The sequence below is a fragment of the Lepidochelys kempii genome, chromosome 13, assembly GCF_965140265.1.
Source record: "Lepidochelys kempii isolate rLepKem1 chromosome 13, rLepKem1.hap2, whole genome shotgun sequence".
In the NCBI taxonomy this organism is placed as follows: domain Eukaryota; kingdom Metazoa; phylum Chordata; order Testudines; family Cheloniidae; genus Lepidochelys; species Lepidochelys kempii.
In genome coordinates, this window is record NC_133268.1 from 40,114,105 (window position 1) to 40,136,489 (window position 22,385).

The following is a 22,385-nucleotide window of genomic DNA, read 5'->3' on the forward strand; positions in this document are numbered from 1 at the left end:
TCTTCTGGCTGGAATGGTCACTGCCAGCCACAATAGGAAACTCGGTTTTATTTTTCTCCTTGCCTGCTGCTCTCTCTATTTCTTTCCCCTCCCTGTATGTTTTCTGAGGTGTGAGCGAAGTTATTCAAGATGGAATTTTCGGGGGTGGGGGGGTGGCTAGGAATTGATGCATTAAGGGATCAGCTCACAAGGGGACATGGCTGTTGCACTTGCTCTAAGTAATTAAGGCTCATTAGAGCAGGGACTTGACTCCCCTGGGTGTCCTAATCCCTGGGCTGTAGAGTGAGTCGCTTTCTTGTTCCTTCAGGCCCAGTACATGTCACCAGCTGGACACCTAGGGGATTTCGGTGCCTACAGGGTGCAGGCTTTGAGAGTCTCGGTGGCATGTCCGACTTAGGCACATAAGGCGGCAGTTAGGTGCTGAATTCCCTTTGTGGATCTAGCCCTGAACACCTATTTGAAAGCCCCTGGCAGCTGGCTGTCGAGCGCTCCTGGGCTCCGTCCGGAATTCAAACCTATCTCCCCGGGCTGAGGGTCTGTAAAGCTCCCGAGAGGTTATAATAGGAATGAGGTGCCCATATGGATTGGGCAGCTTGGAAAACCCTCAGCCTGGCTGTGAGAGAGGGGTTTAAAATACCACGTGTTCATACACTTTCCTCTCGCTTCTATCAGCCTGGGATATTGGGGGGGGGAGGGGGAGGAGCGGAGTGAGGGTCACGGAGTGGGGGGTGGGGGGGAGTTGTGGGCTCGTCTCTTCTAACACTGCGGTTAGTCTCTGTGCGCACCTGTGTCCGTGCGAGTCACAGAAAGGAGGCTAAGGACAGGAGTTATCACGGTCACCGCTCTCCCCGCTGCGAGATACAGAATTGCAGCGCCCCCAGCTCCCAGTTTCTCCTTGGGCAGGTTTTCGTCGGAGCCCAGCCCGGCTTCCCTCGCTGTGCCTCTCGCACAGTAATACCAGGCGGTGTCCTCGGGCTTCAGGCCGGTCATGTCCAAATGCAGCAGGTTGTTGGAATCGTCCCTGGAGATGGTGAATCGGCCTTTCACTGAGTCTGCGTAATAATAGCGGTTCCATAAGTCCCAATAAATGCTTGAGATCCACTCCAGCCCCTTCCCGGGAGCCTGCCGGACCCAGTACATCCCGTAGTCCCCAACTTTGAACCCGGAGGCTTTGCAGGTGAGGCGAAGAGAGTCTCCGGGCTTCTTCACATCCCCTCCGGACTCCACCAGCGTCTGGGACCGGACACCTGGGAATAGAAAGAACATTGTAATGCGCATTAATATTAAGAGCAATGAATAGACTGTTCCCCTGCCAGGCCAATGGTGTGAGGGGCTAAAATTACCTTCCAACGCTGCTGCAAGGAACCCTAAATGGAGCCAAAACCTCATTTTCCCGGGTGCTGGAGGGGAAAGTTCTCAGGGGACTGGCTGGTGACTGCACAGAGCCAGGGGCTGCGGATTGTGTCTCCAGGTGCAGCCTGGGCAGAGAACGGGGCAGATTTAAACAGGAAACTGTCTCCCTGATTTGCATGCCCCGCTCCCCATAAAACACGTGAAACTCCTTCCCTTGGTGATCTCATGAGCTGCCCTCCGGTTCTGAGAGAAGGACGAGGGAGGGGGAGGGGTAGCGCCCTGACCCAAATCCCCCGGAAATCAAAGGAGCCTCAGGGAGTCGGGTTTGGGGTAATTACATTATTTTGGAACCTAAACCCTAATCCCTGTCTCTGGCATTTAGGCTGTGAAATTTAAGCCCCTTCTAAAAAATGGATTTAGGCTCTCAGGTCATTGAAACTGTTTCCTCGTTTGTCCAATGGGAATTTTATTTCTCTACGTTAAGATTGGCTCATGAATGTGAGACGCAGAGATACGGAGGTGATGCGGCCCTTAAAACACCTCTCCTAGATTAAATTAATCGCGTGGCAATAGTGGCTATTGACACGCACCTGGATTTGGCAGCTGTTTCTCTTTCATCTATTCCGCTCTTACTACAAGACCTGTGGGTATGCCCGTTCGTTAATGTTTGTAATCACACGCTGCGGGCCGTCACAACCTTTTAAACAAGGACAGTTCTGCTTTCCCCCGCGGCTGCCCCTTGCCTGGAGAGGGGAGGGAGGAACTTGGGCAAAGCTACTTCAGTGTTTCCCTTCATGGCAGAGGAGGATTTTAGGAGAGCTTTGAAGCATAGAAAAATACTTGACGACTGGTAGGCTGCTCTTTTGCTGAGGTCACTGCCCATAATGCTGGTCAATATTGTCACATTGGTTCCTTTCCCCGCGTCTCTCTGTAGGTTCCCATCTGTTGTCTTATATTGAGTTCGTAAACTGCCTGGGGCTCCGGCTGTTTGATCTATGTTTGTGCAGCGCCTCGCACAACAGACCTCCGATCCATGGCTCTGGTTCCTAGGGGCCACGGACAAAATAATAAACCAATAATTGACTTCACTTGGAGCAGTAGGAGGAGCTCGTCCCCCATGCCTGAGAGAAGCAAGTAAAATACACCTACGAGTTAGTGCTTAAGTGTTTTCCTTTGCCTCAGTCACAGGCTGGGAAAGGAAGACAAGCCGCAGGAGAGACAACCCGTCTCCTTTTGCAGCCGTTTGTTCTCCGGTTGTCAGTCTTGCGGATGCAGGGGAAGGAGGACAACGGAGGGAGACCAGCCGGTCTCCTGCTGTGTGTAGCTGCGGAGCGCCTCCTGCTGGGGGCTTCTTTTCTTTCAATTAACACCGGGGGAGGTTTGTGTCCGAGTTCAGACTCAGACCGGCTTCCCCTCACCGTGTCCCTCGCCCAGGGATACCCCGCGGTGTCCTCGGGCTTCAGGCTGCTCCTGTTAGGCAGACGCTGGAGCTGCCCTTGGAGGCTGTGAATCGCCCCTGGACTGCCGGGGAGTAGCTGTTGCTGGACGAGGAATAATAGTAGATCAGCCACTCCAGCCCCCTTCCCGGAGCCTGCCGGACCCAGCTCATCCCATGGCTGCTGAGAGCAAAGCCGCTCACTGTACTGGTCAGCTTAGTGGGTTCCCCGGGTTTCTTAATCTCCGGGCTGGACTGGGTCAGAACCACCTGTGCCCGGGCTGTTAAAAGTAATGTTTAAAAAGATCAAGTAAGTTAGCGAGATAGATACAATAGCGGGAAGGAGACGCCTTGGTCTCTAGGAAGATATTGGTCTAATAAGGCCCTCGCGTGACTCCCCGGATCTCACTGTCTTTCCACGCAGGAGGATTTGCACAGGGGATTTTCTCACGCCCTTGCATTCAGGAGCACAACTCTGTTCTGAAGGCTGTAACCCCGACCGGACCTTCCCCAGGGGCCTGACGGACCCAGTGGAGATGGTGGTCATTGATGTTATACCCAGACACGACACAGTCCAGAGTCATGGGACTCCCTGGCTCTGCACGGCCAGGACTTGGCTGGGTTAAAGTGGCCGTGGCCACAGAGCAGGTTAAAGAAACACAAATGGAGAAACTGGCCTATCCCATCACATCAGTGAGCCAGCTAATCTCCTACAGACCTCTCAGAGGAAGGTGCAAGACACCTTGGATGTGGGCTGTTACAAAATAAACCTGTCAGAGTTTGGTGTAAGCAGAAAAGCATTGACCCACTGACACCATCAAACCCTTGGGGAGATGAAAAAAACCCAACCTTACAAGAGGCTGCACCTCACTGCTCACCTGACAGGATGCACCAGGCCACAAGGCAAAGACACCTTAGCTACAGCTGACTGCTGCTGACCTTTGCATTAACACAACAGGTTGGTGTCAGATATTGCGGCTGACTGACAGGGCATGTATCATCCCATGTTTTTATATCTCTCAAGGCAGGCAAATCATTTTGCATTTCAGAATTGTTCTTTCTCCGATCTGTCTTCCTTCTCCCCCACCCCCACCCCCAGATTCTTGGGGTTAAAGCCTGGGAGGTGGCCTTTGGAGATTTGGCTTCAGGCAGGAAGTTTGAAAAGTGCTTAATGGACAGATGCCCAAGCTCCATTAAAATTCAGTCACAGCCGGGTATCTACAATACCCTTATACTCCTTTCAAACCTCCAGCCCTTACATAAGAACATATATAAGAAAGGCCAGACTGGGTCAGATCAAAGGTCCATCTAGCCCAGTATCCTGTCTGCCGACAGTGGCCAGTGCCAGGTGCCCCAGAGGGAGTGAACAGAACAGGGAATCATCAAGTGATCCATCTGCTGTCGCCCATTCCCAGCTTCTGGCAAACAGAGGCTAGGGACACCGTCCCTGCTCATCCTGGCTCATAGCCATTGATGGACCTAGCCTCCATGAATTTATCTAGTTCTCTTTTGAACCCTGTTATAGTCGTGACCTTCACAACATCCTCTGCAAGGAGTTCCACAGGTTGACTGTGGGTTCTGTGAAGAAATACTTCCTTCGGTTTGATTTAAACCTGCTGCCTATTCATTTCATTGGGTGACCCCTACTTCTTGTGTTATGAGAAGGAGTAAATAACACTTCCTTATGTACTTTTTCCACACCACTCATGATTTCCTAGACCTCTTATCATATCCCCCCACCCAGTCATCTCCTTTCCAAGCTAAAAAGAAAGAACACACACAGTGTCTTTGCCCTTTGTTCAAACATATTCCTGTACCTATAAAAGTATCAAAAAGTCAAACCCGAAGTTCTATTGCAAACAAGGCTATTTACTGGCACCTGCTGCTTGTCTTCCTTCTACCTCTGCCATCGCCATCTCTTTCCGACTCGCGACCACCATTACTGATGGTCATTACTGAATTCATAAGGGTAACTCTGTGACTTAGCACCTCTCCCAATGTGAATATGTCCCTCAAGTCCGTCAGTTGCCCATGAGTTATCCCGTCTCCTTCCAAGGGTAAGAGACTCACTTCTTCATACAAAAAATAGCTTGCTTTGCTTAAGGCAACATTTGTCAACTGCAGAACAACAAAACATCTGCGGTCGCTTGTGGTGCGAACAGAAGAGTGTCCGGGTGTCTCTGTCTGACCTATTTTCCGGAGCTGTCTGAGCGAGAGAGGAAAATTGGTGTTTCTCCAGCAGAGGGGGCGATTGGCCTGTACAAAACAGTTAACCAGACTTCAAAAAGAAAAAAAAATCTCTTCTCCACTCCGGTCCTCCAGAGACGACAACACCGGTGAGGACAGAGCAAAAAATCTTGTTCCGGACTCTCAGCTGGTTTACACAGACACAGCTCCGTAACGTGCTGATCTGGGCCATTGACTCCGGCGGAGCTACGGCCGCAAACCTCGCCTAGACACTGAGAAAAGAATTGGTCCTACAAAATCTCTGTCAAAAAGATATAAACATGGGTATCCCTCAAAGAGATATAAACGCGGGTATTTTTTGCAAACCTTACAATGAGAATGATCCTTTACATCCACTTGAAGTCTGGCAATAAACACTACCGATCTATTGTCTAAAGACACACACAGAAGACATGTGTTCTCCGAAGATTCATGGATTTTGAGGCCAGGAGGCTAATCTAGTCTGACCTCTTGCATGACACTGGCTATGGAATGTCACTTCACATTTTCTGCATCAAGCTATTCACTTCTGTGTGAGCTACACAGCATAGCTTTGAGAGACCCATTTACTCTTGATTCAACGACTTCAAATCATGGAGAATCCACCCTTCCCAACCAGCCCTGGGCACTCTCATTGATGTCACGGCTAGTGTTCACATTTTCAAAAGGGACTGGGGATTTTGGATGCTTCGCTTTTTGGGTGCCCCTCTTGAAATGGCTAAAAAGGTGCCTGATTTGCAGAACGTGCTGAGCCTCTGCCCCCTTTAAGGTGCCTAAATTTGGGCGTCCAAAAATTGAGACTCCCCAGAATCACTACACAAATGTAGACTGGGAGCTGAATTTGTCCCACAGAAACCGAACCCTAAAACACGGGCAACATGTGGGCCTTTCACATCCTCAGCATGTGTCACATCTGAACTAGCCGGACGTTATCGTGTGTACCTCATGCTAGGAACCCAGCCCTAAGCCAAGACGTATCTTATTATTTTATTTTACTTCCCCCCCAAGAAACACCAGTCCTACATAGAGGGACTCTGCTAGTATAAATGTCAGCCCTGCGTCAAGAATTGCAGGCCACATCCTCCGCTGATAAGAACTGGCTGATTTACCGCAGCTGAAATTCTTGCTCTGAGCTTTTCCCCTAACCTAACCAACCGATCACCATCTTTGCCATTTCGGAGTTCACTCACAGCACGCGCACAAACATGGCAACTGCACACACACCCCTATTGTGACTTCCTTTGTGAAGCGTCCTCCTGAATCCACTGCCGTCTGTAAGAAGCATTCAGGGTCACTGAGAGTCACTTTGGTTGCATCATCCTTCTGACTGATGGCTGAAAAAATTACTCAAACCCGTGTGTTAATTAAACTTTTACTGATATTATTGTGTAAGTATTGCCTTTCTTTCTTTCTTTCTTTCTTTCTTTCTTTCTTTCTTTCTTTCTTTCTTTCTTTCTTTCTTTCTTTCTTTCTTTCTTTCTTTCTTCTTACCTCCTAGTTGCTTATTTCTCACCCTTTCTTTCCTATGAACTCTGATTAACAAAGAAGTTCATTAGAGAGAGACAAGGTGGGTGAAGCAATATCTTTTATTGACCCAATTTCTGTGGGGGAGAGGGACAAGCTTTCGAGCCACACTTTATACACGGAAGTTCATGTGTGTGTTTTTTAATCAGTGAGTTCACACCTTCTAGCGGTTATAGCAATGTGGCAAAAAGGCTGCCTTCTTCAGACATCATTGCAGTGTTAAGCTGGCCTTTATTCCTTATAACTAAACAGGTCCTTGTAATTCATGTTTTCTTTCTTGATATTCACAGGCAAAGATGTTCTGTGCAATCAAGTAACACAGACACCCTCGGCTCTTACGGTGGAGATGGGGAACCAAACGAAAATATTTTGCAATTATGTTACTATCGCTGCAAACCCTGATTTGTACTGGTATCGTCAGCTCTCTGACAACACCCTGCAGTTCATCCTATACAGGGATAACTCCCGGTCCCGGGATGCTGATTTTGCCAAGGGACGCTTCGCTGTGGAGCATGATTTAGCAGGAAAAACCTTCCACTTGCTTATATCTCCCGTGGGAAGTGAGGACGCTGCTTCCTATCACTGTGCCATCAGAGCCACGATGACACAGCCTGACTGCAGCGCTGTACAAAAACCTCCGGGAAAGGCCCTGCCTTTGCAATACGTCTCCTCCACCCTCACATTTCAATGGGCGTTAGGCGCCTAAATGCCTGTCAAAGTCTAGCGCTAAGTGGCTTCCCAAGGTCTCACACGGGAAGTCTGTGACAGAACAGGGACCTTCACCAAGGTTTCCCCAGGCCTAGGCCAGTGTCCTAACCGTTGGGCCACCCTGTCTTTACACGCAGTTTGCCGGTGGTTTTTGTACCTCTGTCACCAGACACTGACAGAGCTAAGGGAGTTCAACCCGCTTCCGAGCATGCACTTATATCAGAGTAAAGATGCTTTTGTCAGTATAGGTTATTCCCATACATTTACAAGGATTTTAGAACAAATGTAGTTATAGAGGAACAAAACCCTGTCTGTTGACCAGCCCTTAGAATTCAGCCTATGTCCTGAAGAAGGAAGGTTTCTAATTCTTCCAAAGCTCGTGTCCATTCTGTAATCTTTGTTCTGGCAACGCTGGGTGTTCTCATTATCCATTTACATGCCCAGGGCTTTTTTCAGCCCTGCTAATTTCTTGACCCCAGTGAAATCTTGTGGCAAGGAGTTCCACGGGCCGATTGTGCACAGTGTGGCAAAGTATTTCCTAGTGAAACCTCCTGCCTGACATAGGACACAAATTTTCACCCATCTATTACTGCAGTGGAAGGGGATGTTCTTGCCTAATAAATAAGTGAAAAATAATAAACCAAGGCTGAGATACCTAAAAGGGATCTCTCAGGGCATCCAACCTTTACTCACTACCCTAAAGGAATTGCCTTTAATACACCATAAGCAATTTTATAAATAGCATTTGTGACAGAGGGCTGGGCAAAGGGTTGCTGATTCAGCCCTCTGTCAGGCCAGCTCCCATTTAGGGGAATACATTAGAGCTGGCTGGAGGTAACCTGGCACTAATTGGGGAGACAGAGACAGCTGCCACCTAATTAGCCTGGGACTGTATAATAGCCTCCGAGGCAGGAAGCCAAGGGAGGAGCAGAAAGAAAGGGAAACGGCAGGGATTAGAAGCAGGGAGGTAGCTCTTCCCTCTCAAGAAAGCCAGCGGCATATTGGGCTGTATTAGTAGGAGCATTGCCAGCAGACCAAGGGAAGTGATTATTCCCCTCGATTCGGCACTGGTGAGGCTACATCTGGAGTCTTGGACCCCTGACTACAGAAAGGATGTGACAAACTGGAGGGAGTCCAGTGGAGGACAATGAAAATCGTTAGGGAGCTGGGGCACATGACTTATGAGGAGAGGCTGAGGAAACTGGGATTGTTTAGTCTGCAGAAGAGAAGAATGAGGGGGGATTTGATAGCTGCTTTCAACTACCTGAAAGGGGGTTCCAAAGAGGATGGATCTTGACTGTTCTCAGTGGTAGCGGATGACAGGACAAGGAGTAATGGTCTCAAGTTGCAGTAGGGGAGGTCTAGGTTGGATGTTAGGAAAAACTTTTTCACTAGGAGGGTGGTGAAGCTCTGGAATGGGTTCCCTAGGGAGGTGGTGGAATCTCCTTCCTTAGAGGTTTTTAAGGCCCGGCTTGACAAAGCCCTGCCTGGGATGATTTAGTTGGTGTTGGTCCTGCTTTGAGCAGGGGGTTGGACTAGATGAGCTCCTGAGGTCTCATCCACCCCTGGTATTCTATGATTCTTGCCTGCAGACGGTGAAGGGCCAACTGTATAGGCTGAAACGGTGGTGGGAACAAGCTTGTGAATAAACTGCACCAGTGCTGACTAACGCCAGGGTCTCAGGGTGACTTTGTGAAACTAGCAGAGGCAGGAGCTAAGGGGGCCCTGCCCTGCTCTGCTACAGCATCTTACATGAGCCAACGTGGTCTGGGTCTCCGTTTTCTTTTTCAAAAATGGCTGCTCCAGCACCTTGTCACCTGCTAGTTTTCTGCAGCTCAGCACCCCTTATTGCCACACTGGCACATTGGGGTCAGCACTGACTCTGGGGGAGACCCCCTCCACTGAACCCCCACATCATTCCCGGCAGCAGGGCACCCCCTAGCACAAGGGGACTAACATCTGTTACACGCGCTTTCTTTTCTCTCTCTCCTCCTCGCTCCAAGGAGAGTTGTGTCTGTGGTGGAGTGCTGTTTTGGAAGGGCTTTGGAGGGAAGGAGATATTTTTAAAATGTCTCATGCTGCTCTGTGTCCATGTTACAGAAGTGATCATCCTTATGACAGATGGTTCCACTTTGCCGGAGGACCACGGTCCTCATTCCAGAGCTGTAGGCTCCTTCAGGTATCCTGGGCCACTAAGCCCCATGGAGCTAACGACTGAGACCTTGAACTTGACCCTGCCCCAGAGCTCATCCTACAGCCCAGCCCCTCTTAGCCTCCAACTGGGGCCCTGGGGTCAGCCCTGACTCAGAGTCAGCATCAGAAAAACATCACATCAAAGACGGTGGCGGTTAAAATGTTTTTCTGAAATGAGCATGAGGCTGTTGTTTTGCATGGCGTGACTAGCTGAGCGGCTGTCACCGCAGCATCCTGCCTCATTTGGGCGCCTGCTAGTAACTGACATAAAGCAGGGGAAGGACGGTGGGGGAGGGGATGTATTTTGACTACAAATAACCCTCTGGTCCAGGTTGCTGTAGCAACTGTATCATCCAGCAAACCACCAAAAGTTATTTCCTCCTAGTGCCTTCCTGTTAGCAGTGAACAGAAAAAATAACAAATGTTCTCTTCTAAACTTTGTATTTTCAATCTCTCTATCGCCATACACACCCGTCTCTCTATCTCTGTCTACCTATCCCCCTACACCCCCATCTCTCTCTCACTCACACACACACACTATTCCCTGCACACCCGTGTGCGTATGCCCACGTGTATTAGTGTGCATCTCTGTGTCTCTTTTTGTAGGATGGAAGAATATCCAGAATATTTTGGTTGGAATTTTCAAAGGGGCCAAAGGAGTTAGATGCCCAAATCTTATTGAAAGCTACAGGGGTGGGGGCTACATGCCTTACTCCTTTGAAAAATCCAAACTTTTAACAATATTACTTTTTCTTCATACCACCTCTATGGTTGGACTGTGAAAAGCACTTACGTGGATTAGGAGCACAGCCCCCATTGACTTCAGTGAACTTTGTTTGCCTAACTACAAAATGCAATTTTCAAAATCCCACCCTTGGTGATGAAAGTGGGAACAGTTTTGTGCAGTGTTTTTCTTGCAACAAATCCACAGGCAGATGAACTCAAGTTACAGAAATTCATGGCTGTAACCCCTGGACTTCAGTGGCCATTGAATAAAATCCTTGGTGATGAGCTCAGACCCAAACACTCACCCATAACTAGAATGAATTCAGAATCGCCGAAGACAGAGGGTAAAAAAAAGGGTCTTTCTTTCCCTTTGCACAATCACCTTTATTATTTCCATAATAAGCACAGAAAGCTGCAACCACCAGTTTCATATAAATGCACAGATCCCCGAGGTGAACTGACCAGCTATCACAAATAACGTGAGGACATGGGCCGTCACCCCCCCAGCTGGTGTATGTCAGCACAGCTCTGTTGAAGTCAATGGAGTTGCACCAATTTATACCAGTGACAGACCTGGTGCAAATTTTCTACTCTAAAATGATAAAATGCTTCAGCTATGAATGGATTTCCTAAGCAATAAACCAGTATTTTTATATAGTGAAAAAAAATCAAACTAAGATTCTGCAAAGCTGCCTAAGGGATTTGGAAGCCTCAATGTAATACTGTGGTAGGGAAACTTCCCGCTAAATATTCCTATTAAACAGAAGACTGAAGAAGAATACAAGTACTTACTATCTTGTGATACATCATTTAAGAGTCAGAACTAACTAGCAATGAAGAGAATGGGGAACCGAAAAAATTGAATAATTTAAAACATGGAAAAGAAGATCTAGGGACAAATCCCAAGAAGGTGATAATTGGTATAGATGTATTAAAGTCGCCAATTGACAGCAGCTGGGCGTGCGGCCCATTGACTCGGAGGGCATGACAGGCCATTTACACCAGTTGGGGATTTGTTCCAACTCACTCCAATAGCATTACAGTGGTTTACACCAGCTGGGAATCCGCCCCAACTGAAGTCTCTGGCACTGGTCCCGGTCTCCTGTCTTCAGCCCGTTGCTGGTTCACTCCTCACAACCTATGAAAATGACAGATCTGTGCTCAGACATTCTGGACACTGTTCATTTCACTAGGACCATCACCCTAGGGTCTACACTCTGGTGATGATCTGTAATGGCTGATGTCCCAGACTCTGACTCAGGAGATCTGTGCTGGATTCCCAGGCTTTCTGTGTGACTTTGGGCACCGTAGGCCAACATTTCCAAAAGCAACCTCTCATTCTGGGCGCTTGACCATGGCCCTGCTTTCTGAAGGCTGCTGAGAATCTGCATCCGCAAATGGAATCAGTGGGTGTGCAGACAATTTATACCAGTTGGGGATCTGGTCCATCACGTCCAGTGGAGTTACAGCTGAATTATACCAGCTGGAGATTGGCCCAGTGACTCCCATTGGATTTCAATGGGATTTTGTATCCCAAAACTCCCATAATTCCTTTGAAAATCCTTAACAATGACCCCCCAAGCCCCTGCATGGACATGATGATAGTAAGAGTTCCTACCTCAGAAAATGAACAACTTGACAGTCATAAGCATGTTGAAGGCGATGCTTTTGGCAAGCAGAACTCGCAGGCCCAGCACAGTCACTGACAGCATGTTCATTTTTTCCATGTTTGGCTCTGTGGGGAAAAAAAGGAGGGAGGCACCTTCTTGGATCAAATGGTTTTATATCAGCAGAAAGTGGGAAACACCTCAATAAAAATTATAAGAAAGAAAGAAAGAAAGAAAGAAAGAAAGAAAGAAAGAAAGAAAGAAAGAAAGAAAGAAAGACTTTGTACAGATAGATAAAGTAGCATTTCTTTATTTTATTCAGACTATGGTTTTCATTTGTATTCAGCCCATGTGTGACGCTGGCAGGCCAGATGCCAGTTCTTGCCCAGGCTGCAGGCATTAGCTAAGAACTGACAAACTCATAGCTGGAGACCAGACCAGGTCACCTCTTTATTAGTTTTGCTCAAAATAGGTAATAGTCTTCTCAGAATGTCTCCAGGATTTAGAGTTTAGGAGATGCTTTTAAGGTGCTGAATGCATTAGTCTCACTTGTCATGGCTGTAAGAAAAGATGTAAGTTTTGCTTTATAACTTGAAAAATGTTTGCCCTGAATTTACAACCTCTGCCCATTCAGATGCACCATCACACTCAGATGGGCCACCAAGAACCTTTGCAATACAAATGATTGTGTAGTGGCCCCATCGCACCCGAGAAATGCTACTTGGAAGGAAGCTTGGAAGCCTGTGGGCTTGGAAGCTGAATGAAGGAAATAAAACAAGTCCACCGGAAAATTTTCCATCTTTTTAGCTGTTTGAACTCTGAAGGGCAGAGAGTTCTGCCTCCTTGGTCTGCCCTGAAAACACTTTGAATTGACAGATCACTACAACTCTGCCACTCTTAGGATTAGCCGGTAATTCATTGGTGTGTCTATGTTTGCTTGCTTTAGCCTGGAGATAACGCTCTTTTTCCTCGTTAACAAAGCTTTTGATAGTTTATTACAGGATTGGCTACAGGCGTTGTCTTTGGTGTAAGATCTAGGGTACCAATTGTTCTAGGGGTAAGTGACTGGTCTCTTGGGATGGAAGCAACCTGAGTTTGGTGCGATTTTTGGTGTACGTGACCATTTATCACTCAGTCCCATTTGTCTGGGTGGCAAGATAGATTGGAGCATCAAAAGGGACTGTCTGTGACTCCATGGTAAGACTGGTACAGTGATCCAGGAGTTCACATTTGGTACTGAGTTGCTGAAATCTTATAATACAACCCACCACCAGTCGGGGGTGTCTGCCCTGTTTTTGACAGTCTGCCCTGAAGTAGGTCCTCATGGTCATGAGCCACCCCAGACAGGTGACTCCATGAATAACAAGGGCCCTCCCAAATTCACAGTCCATTTTGCTCAATTTCACAGTCATCGAATTTTAAAAATCTGAAATTTCATTGTGTTGTAACCGTGGGGCTCCCGACCCAAAAGTGGGCTGGGGGGGCGGTTGCAAGGCAATTGCTGGGGGGGGGTCATGGTATTACCACCTCCATGTCTGTGCTGCTGGTGATGGCAGGGTTGCCTTCAGAGCTGGGCTCCCAGCCAGCAGCCACAGAGCTTCCTGCCGCCCTGGGAGGTTCTCCGAGATGGGTCTGACTCAGCCCTGGGAGCGGTCCCTCTTGGGGAAAAGGAAGTCCTGTCCCTCCCCAGCCCGGTCGGGGCTAGCATCTGGAGCTGGGCACATGGCAAGAGCTCCCTGCCCTGCCCCTCCCCTACACTAAGCAGATGTCACGGGTGAGACCAGAGTTCACGGGGGAGAGAGCAGATTTCACAGTCCCTGATGTGTTTTTCAGGGCCGTGAATTTGGTCGGGCCCTATTAGTAACGTTTGTGGGTCACCAGCACTGCTGCGTGGAAAGAGCAACTACAAACTGACAGTAAAGAGTCAAAAGTTAAACATTATTTTTCAACTCAGAAATTCCATTGTCAAATATCTGCATTGAATCCACACCCTCAAACAAACATCATTCCACTGGCCCTTTATTATATTTCCTTTTATTTTTCGTAACTAACCTTCGGAAGTGGAATCTGAAGGTTCACACTGAGTGTTATTGATTGGAGCCTGAATGGGAGCTGTCGAAAGAGAGAGAAATTAAAATAGAGCTCAATTAAAACAATTATGAAACAAATGATAAATACAACCTCCCCGCACCCAGTAATGAGTGAATGGAAATGCCTGAAAATCAGGCTGAAATTAACTTTTGAACTGGTCACACATTTTTTTGATTTTTCCCCACAGAAAAAGTCGACATTTTGTCAAAACAACACAACATTGTGCTTTGGTGTTCAGCGACCAAAACCCAAACAATTCTAGCCCAAAAGTTTAGCTGAAAACTGAAAAAAAAAAAAAAAATCAGCTAAAACCAGCCCAGAACAAAAGCCTTTTGGGGGGAAAACATCTCTTTTTTTTTCCTGACTAAAAATAAAAAATATTCTCAAAATGCCGATACTTTCTGTAAAAATCCATGCTTAAAAAAATTCTTTTTTCCACCAAGGAAAGGTTTTGAAACAAAATATTTGAAAAGCCCTCATTAATTGGATGGAACAAAGTGCTTTTTCCATTAAACACCGAATCTAAGTCTTACTCGTGTCAATAGGAGACTTTATATGGAGTTGGATCACAAGTTAAGGTTGAGATTTGGAGTCCCAATTCCCATGTAAGTAAATGAGAGTTCAACATCCAAATCCATGAGGTGGCTGTGAAAATCTAAGCCCTAAGAGAAATATTTTCAAGGAGCACCGGCTGAAAAATGTAAAGACACTTTCACCAAGAAAAAGTTACATTTTGAAGTTAATTTCATTGCTAAGTTCAAAACCGAGGCAGGCTTTATTTTTTAAAACTTTGTCATGGTCTTCGTTTTTAAATCAAAAATATAATCCAAAATTTTTGTTTAGCTAAACTCCACTTTACTTTTCTGAAAATTCCAATCACAGTTTCAATAATATTGTGAAGAATGTTTTCCTTAAAAACTTTGATTAAAATGACACACAATTATTCACGAAAGAGTAAATGGGGAATTTTTTTCATGTTCTTAAAAGGTCACTTTTCAACGCAGAAACATTGGGTTTGACACATTTCCCACCTAGGGTTAGATTTACAAAGGTGACTAAAGATGCTGTCAGGAGCCTTATGTGATTAATGGGCGTTAGGTGTCTAGATGCTGTTTGAAATGTCACAGAGGGGTGAGATTTTAAAGGGATTTAGGCACCTAGTTGGACTTTTCAAAAACATCTAAGTGCCTGACACCCACTGGGAGCCCACCTACCATTAAAAATCTGGCCCTAACTGAGTTAGGAAGGAACTGCTTAGGTGCTTTTGAAAGCCCTTCTGTGCACCTCTCTGTGTCTTTGGGCACAGAAACACCACTGGACATCTGGCTCCTAGCTCCCATTAGAAATTCTATCCAGCTTTCCTGGGGAGGGGTGGGTATCCTTGAATTTAGGACTACGACGCACCATGAAATAGGGTGCATCTGGCAAGCGATGATAACTTTCACATTTGGACCATATAACTATACCTGATTGAGGCTCTGTCTGGTTAGTATAGGCTCCTTCGTGTTTAACAAAGCACTTCACTTCTTCATTAGGTTCAACCTTGATCACCTGGATCATGCTGTATTTCCCATTGGAAGAGAGAATGCCTTCTTTCGATTTGTATACAACCTCTTTCTCTTGACTCATGCTTACGCTTATGTTCGCGGGGTAGAAATCCTTAACTAAACAAGCCGCCGTCAACTTGTTGCCATCATTTTCTCTTGGCTTTGTCGATTTCACAACAAAGACAGATGGAGGGGAAATCTCCTTATGTTCTGAAAACAAATAATTGAGGGTTATAATTTAATTAGATTAAACTCTAAAGGGAGGGAGAGTTAGGTTAAGGATCATAGAATAAAGTCATGGACTATGGAGTCTCTCGCCTCTGGGTCAGATATAGCAATGGGAAGTTTTGGATATGGTGATGGGATGTAGAGCGCTACATCTCCACATTGCGGGTTTGGATACAAGCCCTGCTGATGGTAATTGGAGAAAATATCACCTGAGGTATTTTTTAAAGACCGTAATTCTAGGTGCAACTTTCACTCGCTGGAATCCTTGCTGAAAATATCAGCCAGAGGTGCTGAAGGCAGAAGGGACCACAGAAGAAGGGACCACAGAAGACAGAGACGGGGAGAGAGATGGGGACGAAGGCTGTGATTTTCAAAGGAGACTAAAGGAGCTATGCACTCAAAAGCCCGGCCTGAAAACTCAAGAGTGGACATTGATATGAATATCAAAAACAATCCCCATGTTCCCTAGGTCCGTAACACCTACTTATATTGGTGAGAACTCACATGCATCACGAGCCTCTCCTGTCCGAGTAAGAGCCTCAGTCTTTAACAAGCGGGCCTTAAAATTAGCAAACCCTGTACACCTGTAGCATAAAACTCAACAGTATAATTTAATCCTGTCTTGGCGTCATCTTGGCACCTGGACTGAAATTATAAATGCCCACGCGGGAAGGTCCTTCATGTTCCGCCGCTTTCTGATGTGGCCAAACCACATAAGGATCGCAATGACGGCAAGAAAGGAAGTTATGCCAGTGGGTGACCGATTCTGCTCTCTTTTACTCCTGGCTCTACAAGGAGTCATGACTCTACTTCAGGAGTAACGTACCACTCCTAGGAACGGTGGCAAAACCCAGAAATCCTTTAGTAATTCACAGTTACCGAGTTCCACAGGGGCTTTTGCAACTCTGCTAAGAGTTATAAGGATATTTTGCAACTCTCAGGGCACCTTTTAAAGGCGTTTCCCATGTGCCAGTGGATCAAGGAACACAACCCTCTCTGGAGAAGCGTTATTATGGCACTTTAAAAGCAAGCAAATCTGATTTCATCAGACCACTTCATGCTGCTGTCTCAGAATGTTTCATGAAGGTGAATATCCAGGAAACCTAGTGAACGTGGAACGGCATGAGGGGTACAGGGCCCCTGTCAGTGCCTGCAGTGTAACTGCTCATGGCCAGGGTTGTCTGAGGTGGGAAGCAGATGTTGACAATTTTGTAAATATGAAGGAAAACCAAGTTGCATCTGGTACAAACCCACATTGCTGCACTGAAGTCAGAGGGACCAAACACCAGCTGGTGTCAATCAGCCATAGAGCAATGGGATTCAGTGGGGTGGTGTGAAGTGACCTAATCTCGCTAGTCTATCCATGGGCCAAATCCCCCGCTGGTGTCAATCAGCAGCAGCACTCAGTTCAGTGGGAAGTCTTTCCGTTTACACCAGCTAGAGCGCAGTAATAGCCCTAACAGCGATGGATTTCCACACTAATTGTGCTGCTTTTCCATTCGCGTCTCCATGATATTTTGTTAATTTACCTTACAGTAAAAAAACCAGCTACATGCCACAGCTCTTCTCTGCTCTCGGGCCTATCCTGTACTCCTGACAGCCCGACTCCGTGATCTCGGTCTTGTGCAGACTGACTGGTAGCCCTGTGTGTGAACGAGCCCGACTGTGCAAACGGAGCCCTCAGAACCGCCGTGCGAAATGCGATCTAAGAGCTCGTCAGACCAGCCTCCTATCCACTTACAGTCATAAAAATCATCAAAGCCGGACTCTCCCCACACTTCCCCAGTGGGAACATGATTCATTGGAATGGTGTCACTCCGGCTTTAGGAGGGGATAATCTCACAGAATCATAGAATATCAGGGTTGGAAGGGACCTCAGGAGATCATCTAGTCCAACCCCCTGCTCAAAGCAGGACCAATCCCCAACTAAATCATCCCAGCCAGGGCTTTGTCAAGCCTGACCTTAAAAGAGATTCCACCACCTCCCTAGGTAACACATTCTAGTGCTTCACCACCCTCCTAGTGAAAAAGGTTTTCCTAACGTCCAACCTAAACCACCACCACTGCAACTTGAGACCATTACTCCTTAATCTGTCATCTGCTACCACTGAGAACAGTCTAGATCCATCCTCTTTGGAACCCCCTTTCAGGTAGTTGAAAGCAGCTATCAAATCCCCCCTCATTCTTCTCTTCTGCAGACTAAATAATCCCAGTCCCCTCAGCCTCTCCTCAGAAGTCATGTGCTCCAGTCCCCTAATCATTTTTGTTGCCCTGTGCTGGACGCTTTCCAATTTTTCCACATCCTTCTCGTACTGTGGGGCCCAAAACTGGACACACTACTCCAGATGAGGCCTCACCAATGCCAAATAGAGGGGAATGATCACGTCCCTCGATCTGCTGGCAATGTTCCTACTTATACAGCCTAAAATGCTATTAGCCTTCTTGGCAACAAGGGCACACTGCTGACTCTCATCCAGCTTCTCGCCCACTATAACCCCTGGCTCAGCATGCCCCGTTATCGAGGCACTGGAAACAATGGGTCAAACTCCTGGATGATCGAGAGCCAGCGTGGCTGCACTGAAGGCGGAGCTGGGCCGCTTTGAACCAGCTGAGGACCCGGAGCGACGCCGCCAGCGGACATGGAAAAGAGAACAAAACTGACACTTACTGGGCTCAACAGAAAGCCTCGTGCCTTTGCCAAAAGTCAGGGCTCTGGTCTCCCATGCACCGTGCTGCAGGGCCAGACACACAACTCCAGGGCCTGCGCTCAGAGGAAGCCTGATTTGCACCCGTGTAATGGAGACGCTACATACGCATTGGCCTGAGGCAATGGGAATCAAACACTATCGACAATACAACCTAGCTGTTCCTTACTGGGCTCAACCAAAAGCTTAACGCCACGTCCAAAAGTCCCACCGGCAGCCTTGCAAACTCAGCGCTTTCTCGCCTGTCATATCACTGCCGAGTTTGTCCTAAACCCTACTGAACAGGAAGCCTCTCACATCACTTCAGTCTGAAAATTCAGCTGATTGTAACTACTTCTCGGCCTCACATTGGACCAGTAGAAACAGGGACATCTGTTTCAACTGTGTCTCCATTTTCCTGGCTTGGAAATGCCCTCCCTTTTATTTCCCAGGAAGAATTCTCTTCACTTTTAGCAATAACATTATCAAAAGGGCTATACAAATGTCTCATAGCCTCAAAACATGAAGGTTTCAGGAAAGGAAAAATGTCAGTCAAAATCTCAATTTAAAACATGATTCAATGGATCGTTCAAAATTACAAAAAAGAACCCTGAATGTTTTCAAAGCAGCTGATAGATTTGAACCTAATGGGGTTGGGGGTGGGGGGGATGTTTATTTTCAATTTTTTAAAAAGTTGGTCAAACATTTCCAGCCAGCTATATTTATTAGTGGGCCTGCTTTCCATTCAGCCTGGAGACCATTCTTCTCCAGTGCAAGGAAAAAACGATTTTAACAGTGGGAATGAAAACAGGGTTATATATATATATATATATATAAACGTTCTCTTTGTACCTCTTTGTAGCGCCAGAACTGCCAGGGAAGGAACAGTTCCTTTATTTCTCTCTCTTTTGAAAGGAAAAATTAATGTAATGCTGGGAAAAGGTGCAGACTAAAGGGTGAGAGAGATGAACACTTACTTGGTTCCACAGTCAAAGTCGTGCCTTTCCCAAATATTAAATAATGAGCACTTCGCACACAGTGTGACAAGGCTCTTCAAAAAACTGGAGATTGGAAAGTGCTCTGAAATCTGTGAATTTCTGGATTACATTCTGGAATCTAAGGGCCAAATTCTGAGAACTTTACTCACATTGAGTAGCACCTTAGTTTGTGCATGGCCCTGCTAAAATCAAGGCGGTGATTTGCAGAGTAAGGGATTCAGGAACATCAGGGTGTCACTGTCTTGCCCCAAAGCTGGAATTTTCAAAGGAACTGTAAGGATTTAGGTGTCCAATTCCCATTGATATTAAATTAGAGCTGGGCGCCTAAGTCCCTTCGGCTCCTTGCAAGACCCCAGCCTTCACTCTCAGTTTATGAAAAGCCTTCAAACTTTTTTTTGCCCCCGCTCACCTGGCTGGACTGTGAGTTTAGTCCCATTTCCAAACGTGAGCTTCCCGGTGGTAAACACACTGCTAAATTCTCACACCGAGTCCCAGCCCTGTGTCGGGCACTTGCAGCTTGTCTCTGGCACGCACCTAGCCCGGACCAACTGCTCTTCCATTCCCACGGAAAACGGGTTAATTCCTCTCCTAACAAAGGGGAAATGGCTGTGTAGGAACCTTCCAGCTCTACTGAGGCGTGGCGATCATCCAGGGAGGTATTCTGAAGGTTGACAAATACTCCCTGATATTTTACACCTGGCTAAAACACTTGATGGGAAATGAAGCATACACTACATCGCCACGTTGAGGGTCTCAAAGATTTGAGCACCTAATTCCTGTTCATATTAATGACCATTTAGCATCCAAATCCACTCAGAGGCTTTGAAAGTGTCAACCCTAAAGAACAATCTCTGCCAACTGAGAGAAGTTTCCAGCATCCTTTTGGTCTTAAGTTATTTGCAAGGAAAAACGTTTGAAATTCCACCCCCACAACACACCCTGGTCGTCTCCGGGGTGAATTCTCAACCAATAATGGTAACAGATCATGGCTGGCTCTCCTACAGTGCTTCCCATACACGAATCTCTGAGAGCTTTCCAACGAGATAAGGTCTCATTATCCTCAGTTCACAGATGGAGAAACGGAATCGCATTTAGGACTTGCCCAAACTCACCCCACAGACACTTGTTACCTTAAGGTGAGGGCTCAGGATTAGGTCTAAGACGGGGATTTTCAAAGGTGCCTCAGAGAACGAGGTGCTGAAAGCAGTGGGACTTGTGCGCCTAACTCACCTAGGCTCTTTTAGAAAGCCCCGGCATAGCCACACAGGCCAAGGCTCCGGTGCCAGCCCGAGGCTCCAGAACCCTTATCTGGATGGCTGGCTAAGCGGCTTCTCCCCTGAGCGCACAACGGCCCCTGCCCAAGTTCTCCGCCTGGAGACGGCCCTGAGGAGCGCCGAGCTCACCCCGTTTAACGAGGGGCCAAAGCAGACGCCTGGGCGCCTAACTTCAGTCACCTGAATGCGAAAAAATTCTTAGCCCCGGGCGCTGGTGATTCCGAGACCTTAAAACACAACAAATACGCGCCGGGTCCCCCGGTGAGCCGGGCCCGCCGCCGAAGAGGAGGGCTGTTGGACACCGTTACAGGCGGCAGCACAAAACCGGGTTGCCTCGCTAGCCCTCTTCTGTGTGCGGTTCTCGGTGCAGGAACACAGCTCGGCTCCGGACCCCGAGGGCGGCGCCGCTTTCTTCGCGGGGAGCCCCTTGGGGGCGTTGTCTGAGCTCCGCGCGGCCAAGGCGCTGAGCCGCGGGCCAGCTGCGCTGCGGGCGCAACGGAACTGGGACAGATGCTGGGGGGGGGGGGGGGGGGGGGGCGGGTTGGCAGCGCTGTGTTAGAGAGATCAGAAGGGCTAAAGCAGCCTTGGGTGCATAAAAGGGGGGAGAGAAAGTTTAGTTTACCCTCTGCTGGAATCCTGTGTCCAGCTCTGCTGTTCCCAATTCAAGAAAGAGGTTGATAAATTGACAGGTTTCAGAGGAACAGCCGTGTTAGTCTGTATTCGCAAAAAGAACAGGAGGACTTGTGGCACCTTAGAGACTAACCAATTTATTTGAGCATGAGCTTTCGTGAGCTACATCTGATGAAGTGAGCTGTAGCTCACGAAAGCTCATGCTCAAATAAATTGGTTAGTCTCTAAGGTGCCACAAGTCCTCCTTTTCTTTTTGTTGATAAATTGGAAAGGGATCAGAGAAGAGCCAGGAGAACGATGAACGGATTAGAAAACACGTTTATAGCGACAGAATCAGGGAGCTCAACCTGTTCATCTCAACAAAGAGATGGCTAAGGGGTGATCTGATCACCGTTTCTAGGTATCTGCATAGGAAACAAATATCTGATCATGGGTTTATCAATGTAGCAGAAAGCGGTTTAACATGATCCAATGGCTGGAAGTTGATAAATGCAGATTGGAAATGAGGTGTATAGTTTAACACTGAGGGCAATTAACCAGTGGAGCAGTTTACCAAGGGATTTTCCAGCAAGGGCAATTTTTAAGTCAAGAAGGAATGTTTCTTTAGAAGATATTCTATGGGAATTATTTTGGGGAAGTTCTGTGGTGGGTGATATTCAGGATGTCAGATTAAACGATCACAGTGGCCCCTTCTGGACTTGTAATCTGAGGCTCTGTAAAATCGACAGGGCTTTGGCAATTTACACCGCCCGATTGACTTCTCTGTAGTTATGTCAATTTACACCAGCTGCTGATCTGGCCCAGTGACTGAGGAGCTGGGGATCTTCTCCCACTGACTTCACATGAGCTACATCCATTTACACCAGGTGAGCATTTGGCCTCACGGATTTTTCTTGATTGACACCAGCTGGAAATCTGGCCAGTCTGATTGTAATGAAGATGGACTAGCAGATATTTTCATGCTAGGAATTCACTGGACTGGGTTTTAACAGCAACAAGGACACAAATGGTATACACGTTTTCTAGATTCACTAATTAACACAATAGCTTGTACCTGCCACCTCAAGGCAATGTTTTATCACTTCTTTTAACGGTGTTCTCGAAAAAAAATCAAGATGAAACAAGATTGTTAAAAAATGCAAACATGCAGTCAGAATATTT

The 22,385-nt window shown here is 47.2% G+C and overlaps 1 protein-coding gene across 1 annotated transcript in view; it reads right to left on the reverse strand.

The window, feature by feature from the left end:
• Window positions 1-10,534: 10,534 nt before the first annotated feature.
• Window positions 10,535-22,385, reverse strand: part of LOC140896674 (immunoglobulin lambda-1 light chain-like) — a 165,663-nt gene continuing 153,812 nt past the window's right edge. The window contains exons 6-9 of the mRNA XM_073308646.1: window positions 15,330-15,620; window positions 13,825-13,884; window positions 11,784-11,900; window positions 10,535-11,303 (exon numbers count right to left, since the gene is read on the reverse strand). Coding sequence (XP_073164747.1) covers window positions 11,785-11,900; window positions 13,825-13,884; window positions 15,330-15,620 — 467 coding nt within the window. The 3' untranslated portion in view covers window positions 10,535-11,303; window position 11,784. The remainder of the gene's footprint in view (window positions 11,304-11,783; window positions 11,901-13,824; window positions 13,885-15,329; window positions 15,621-22,385) is intronic.